At 33.2% G+C, this 5850-nt stretch overlaps 1 protein-coding gene and 1 non-coding gene across 2 annotated transcripts; both read right to left on the bottom strand.

Annotated features, from left to right (window-relative positions):
- On the bottom strand, positions 1336 to 1407 carry TRNAW-CCA. Its single transcript has one exon. It is a non-coding gene; the product is annotated as a tRNA-Trp (tRNA).
- LOC109337248 (cell division topological specificity factor homolog, chloroplastic-like) lies at positions 3444 to 5765 on the bottom strand. Its single transcript, XM_019574182.1, has 2 exons — positions 5585 to 5765; positions 3444 to 4316 (listed from the first exon to the last, which is right to left on the bottom strand). Exons 1-2 carry the CDS (start codon positions 5687 to 5689, stop codon positions 3714 to 3716), a joined length of 708 nt encoding a protein of 235 aa, XP_019429727.1. The 5' UTR covers positions 5690 to 5765; the 3' UTR covers positions 3444 to 3713.

Below are 5850 nucleotides of genomic sequence, written 5' to 3'. Positions count from 1 at the left end.
AGATTATTCATCTCTCTTTAAATTCTCTCTCCCTTCTCTCTTCCCTAAATCCGCCCTACCAAACAAAGAGACAGTCTCCTCTCCAGTACTGGAGAGGCCAGTACTGGGGTAGGATTTCGACATGTGACAGAATAAATATCAACGGTCTAGATTTAAAATTGAATTTTATTTTAAATATTAAATAAAAAAACAAAATAAACCGGAATACAATAGAGAAGGGGAAAGTGTTGTCTTCCCTCGATATGTTACACTACTCCTCTTCCCATTTTCATCATTTTCAAGCACTTTAAAATTTTATAAACTCACCCACTCACCAAACAACAACAACAACACAGAGAGAATGAGCCTAGAAAGATTGGGTCCTTGCTAGCTGAAACAACAAAGAATAAAGCAATATGGTTGTATATAAAGGATGTGTGTTTTAATTATTCTGAAAGATTGAGTATTTTGCTTGTTTTTCCAACATGGAGGAAGACGCTTCTCTTCTTCTTCCCCTATGCTTTGTATTCCAGTTTATTTTGTTTTTTATTTAATAATTCAAATAAAATTCAATTTTAAATCTAGACCATTAATACTTATTCTGTCACGTGTCGAAATCCTACCCCGGTACTGGCCTCTCCAGTACCGGAGAGAAGCCTATCTCCCAAACAAAGGGTAAAGGAAGCTTAAGCCTTCATATTAGATCTAACTACAACGAATGTAGGCTAGGTTATAAGTCCTCCCGGTAATTAAGTAAGAATTACTCTTACATGTAACTTTTTTTTTCTTTTAATGAATCAGAAATAAATGTATGCAGTGATAAGGTAAGAGTTTTTACACTATCATTGCATTATTTATTATTAATCATTATTGACTTTTAAAATATAAATATTGCAAATAAATAATAAATAATATAGTAAATGTATATAAATTTTTACACTAATAGTACATAGATATTAAACTCTTAATTAATTGTGTTTTTATTATAATTCAAAATTTAGAAGGTAATTAGATCTCTATTTCAAATAAGGATTCTTACATGCAGGTGGCAACATTAAAAGGTAGAATATTCCACACAAAAAAAATGGATATTTTATTCCTACTTTAATATCCCTAAAGACCATTTTATTCTTTTAAAATTACAAGTACTAGAAACATGAGTATTTTGGCTAAATCAAGTTCTTTCCATCAAGGAATCCTCATATCAAACTCCTACCATTTAAGTTTTTGTTTGGTCTAATGCTTTAACACATCATTAGTTACTAAGAAAAGTGAATTGTATCATCTGAAGAAAACAAGTGTTACATATTGAATACATAATCACCAGTTTTGGTTTGAAAAAATAAAAATGGGAATTGAACCCGACGTGAATCGAACACGCAACCTTCTGATCTGGAGTCAGACGCGCTACCATTGCGCCACGGATCCACAAGTGATCACTTCTATCAAACGAAATACTTGACAATATAAAACATCAAATCCAATTTCGCAGCAACACATAGTTTCAATTTTTGAATTGCTTCTTATGTTGCTAAAATGAATAGAGAGTGGTTGGTGTATCCTGGATTAGTGATGACATATCCAGGATTCGCGTCCCACTCCAGCAACCTCCTCATTTCTCATTTCTCATTTCTTTTTAGGACTTTATAACTTCCAAACCTTTTCTTCTCTTTTTCATGTGTTTGTGTATTTTCACCAAAAGACATGTGAGTAAACAATCATTTAGATAAGATTTGTGTTTACTCACAGATGAGAAATGGAAGGATGAGTGCTTACTCAAATATACTTGTCGTGTGAAAGTAGAAATATTTGTAAATCCATTTTTTTTATTAGCATGTGAAAGTAGATTGAATTATTATTACCACGTATCCATTTAAATAAGCTTTTAGTTTAGACTATGTTTTTAGAATGTTAGACTAATTCCTTAAAAAATCTATGACAAGCTGAGTGTCAACCTTACCCCTTATATTTGAGATACAGAACTTTTTAGTGTATAGTATATGTTACTATAAAGATTTATATACGGAAATTTTAATTAATGTCTACTTATACAAAGCCTATTTCCATTGCTAGTGAAAATCCATCAATAAGTTTTATTGAATTATAGACTTTTAAATAAGCTTATAGATGAGGCAAGGGTAAGATTATATTATACGGATAAAAATTAGGTGCAAAAATGGTACAAGTAGCTTATTATAATATGACATGTGGACTATTTTCCTAACTTAGCTCAAGATATTATTACTTTGATACTTTAATGCTTTGTTTGGTTAAGGGAAAAAATGAGAGAAAAGAGATTAGTGAAAAAGAGAGGGGAGAAAGAGTGAGAGGAGAATTATAGTATATTTTTATGTTATTTGATATGAGAGAAAGATGAAAAAAAAGAAGATAGAAATAAATCTTTGAATGACAAAAATATCCATACAATAAAAAACTTAAAAGAAGTATTTTACTACTAATTAAATAATTAATTAAATATTATGATGTAAAACATTAAAGTTTGTTCTTGTAATAGAATTGCCACAATATTTTTCCATTAAAACAATTAACTTATTAGATAGTAGTTTGGGTAAGAAAACAATACAAGTGAGAGGTATTTTTGCCATTACAAAACATTTCTCTTCTCTTTCTCCTTTCTTTGCATATTAGGAAAGAGTGATTTTGGGTATGGGTCCCACCCTATTTTAGTCTATCTTCCCTATTTCTCATGTAAACCAAAGGGAAGAAAGATACCAATTATCTCTTCTTTCTCTCTTGACAACTTTTTTCTCAACCAAAGGAAGGCTAAGTCTTTTCTCCTTCCAACCCTCTATCCCAAGCTTATAACTCTCCTCCTTCCTTAGTTTCATTTTTCATCAAAATTGTCATCTTTACCTAAAGGTTCCCATATGTACGCAACAGGGATGTTTTTACAGCTGTATATGTCCCCCTTTTTTGTGTTTTTCTTTCATAAAGCATTAGGTTTTCCCAATTGAATTATAGTTTTCATTCATATTGTACAAGTTAACAAATAACATATTGTTGTAGCATTTTAGCCTCTCTTCTATCATATGTTTCTATCAACAATTTGATAAACGTGACTATTTAATAATTTGATAAAACATCAAGAAGAGGAATTACTTGCTACAGTAAAGATTGAAAAGGCAGAAAATATTGGGGACAAGGTTAATTACAAGAACAAAAATAGAGATGAGAAAGTAGCTTTGATGGTGCTGATTTTTTATGAATGAGTATGAGGGAGCAATATTTTGTGATAGAAGCCATAGTTAAATTTATATGACAAGTCCAAAATGCTGATCAGTACAAATTTTGCCCATTAGGCCATCACCTACATTCTTAAAGGAAAATTATACTTCCATATCCATGTCCTACCCATGGTTATTACCCAAAGTTAAATGTTGCAATGTGATCCAAATAAGGAAAATGGATGATTTTGGCTTTAACTTAGCTGCACAAGCTTGGAGTATCAGCTCTCTTTAAGAGGCCAACAGAACCAATATCACCAGTAATGACTCAGGCTCAAACAAGAAAAGCCCAACATAAATGCCAAGAACAAACAACATACCATGTATAGTTCAGCAGCAAATTAAATCAAATCAAACTAACAGAAAAAGTTGGTAAAAAATTTCTCATCAAATATGTACAGAACTCCAAATGGCTTGATTCAATTGGTAATAGATTCAAACACAAACATCTTCCAAAGAAATAAAGATTCAAGGCCTTTCAAGTCAAAATCAAGACATTTCATCTGGGACAAAGAAATCAAATGTAACATCAACAGAACCAGAACTGACTCCAGTGTCCTTATACTCAACATTTGTTATCATCCCCGATTCATCCACGTCTTGATATTCTGGCTTAACCCGCCGTACAGGCACTGTGACAGAGTAAATGGTTCCAAGATCTGTATCAGCAGAGACACTCAGCTGAACTTTATCCTGTGATTCTATTTCCACAAATTCTGATAGAGCATGTGCGACGTTGCTAACAATTTTTTGCTTTGCCTCATCACTTAATGCACATCGATCAGAGAACAAAATCATCTTCAACCGTTGCTTGGCAATCCTAGCATTGGAGCTTTTCCTATATACTGATGATGGGAAAATTATCTTCCAAGCCAAATTTAAACGCTCAAAGAATCTCATATTAACAGCATCAAGGAGAAAGTTTTCAACTTCTTGCCTAACTGACTTTGATGCAAACTTAGGACCTCTGATGACTCCAGAGACTGGCATGCAATAACCACGCATATTGCGTCGTACAATTGTCAAGCTGGGACGTTTTGGGGTGAATTCAGAGATGCTAGATGCTCCATTCAAGTAACCATGAAAATCCACCTATTAGAAAGGAAGGGCATGAAATGAGTGACATTTCCATTGCTTTCTAAATTCTATTGTGATATCTGAATAATATATAGATAACCTTGAGCATCTAAGGAATGCAAAATTTGAGTAGCTGAGCAACAAGCATCTAAATAAAAATAATTTATCAATTAAAAAGGTTAAAGAACATTTTATCAAGCCTTTCCAGCCTCTATTAAAAATCAAAAAGGGAAAATGCAGTTGCATACCCTTCTTTAAGCATGCGGATCAGCCCAACTAAAATGGTGGGGGGGTAAACTAAATGTAAGTTTCCTAATGTCTACAAGACAAGTAACTTATCATCTATATATTACAAATATTTCCAATCAAGAAAGGTGGTAAAACAGTTATGACTTTCTCGGATACTTTGGTCTGGTGGACCATGAAATAGAGTTACAATTTATAGATGAAATTTATCATATCAATTTTTCTAATCCAATATATTCTTGCTTTCAACCAACTGTGAAGGAAGGCAAAAAACATATAATTTAGCAACACCAAATGTGAAAAACTCTATCCCTAGTTCCCTACAGAACGCTGAAAGAAACATCTCAGAGAAACTTCACCACATCCTTTACAACCCCCATCTGCACCCCTCCTTTTGTTTCTCAATTAAGCTATGATCTGCATGGACTTCATAATCTGAATAAACACATAATTAAAATACCACAAATCCACAATTATATAGGCCAATCATAGATGGTGTCACATCTACTGTCCCACGAAGTGTGTCACTCCATGTGTCACTTGCTGTAACTTTGATTGGTTAAAAAAAAAAAGTATTTAAACAGATGGAATGACACACTTTGTGAGACAGCAGATGAAGTCCCACCACGGATGCTAACTAATGTGTCACTAACTCACTGTCATTCTACACCCTTGTTTTGATCAACCACTACAGTATATAGGAAAGTTTCAATTTTACATGACAGTGCAGATAGCTAAACTTATTATCATAGTATTCCAATAGCGAAATGGCACTAATGCACACATTAAGAGGAGACAGCTAAACTTCGATAAAGGGGTCATTTATATTTCTTCAAGGTTGTAGTTCCACATGCTATAAATCATATCATTTTTATGCTATGTCCGCACATTTGGACAACCCTAACCCTATTCTTTAATATTTTTATATTTGAAAATTGAAATGCTCAAATTAAAGCAATAATAGAGCTCACCCTAATTGAAACCCTAATCAAATTCTAGAATAGTGAAAAGAGGAATAGAGATAAGAGAAAAGGAACCTTTGGAGAAAGGAAAGAAGAGGTTCGAAGTGGGAATTGTGAATGAGACTGACAAAGAGGAAGTGTTGCAGAAACCCTAATAGGGTCGCCGGAAATCGCCGCCATTTTCTTAACTAATTCACTTTCCTCACTTCTAAGGTGCGCTCCTATATGCCGGTGGTGCCGTTACTGGGTAAGTCGTCGTCTTCTCCTTATCCGGCCTCTATCTTTGCTATTATGGAAGATTAAAGATTGAATTATTCTCTTACATAAACTACCATTCACTT

This window comes from Lupinus angustifolius, chromosome LG02, assembly GCF_001865875.1.
Source record: "Lupinus angustifolius cultivar Tanjil chromosome LG02, LupAngTanjil_v1.0, whole genome shotgun sequence".
Classification (NCBI taxonomy): Eukaryota; Viridiplantae; Streptophyta; class Magnoliopsida; order Fabales; family Fabaceae; genus Lupinus; species Lupinus angustifolius.
This window is presented reverse-complemented; position numbering and strand designations above follow the sequence as displayed.

What these genes read in the sequence shown, in the direction of transcription:
- LOC109337248 (XM_019574182.1), bottom strand. Translation starts at nt 5,689, where the DNA reads ATGGCGGCGATTTCCGGCGACCCTATTAGGGTTTCTGCAACACTTCCT. An exon ending in CTTCTTTCCTTTCTCCAAAG is followed by an intron (nt 4,317 to 5,584) that starts GTTCCTTTTCTC and finishes CCTTTCTAATAG; the next exon opens with GTGGATTTTCATGGTTACTT.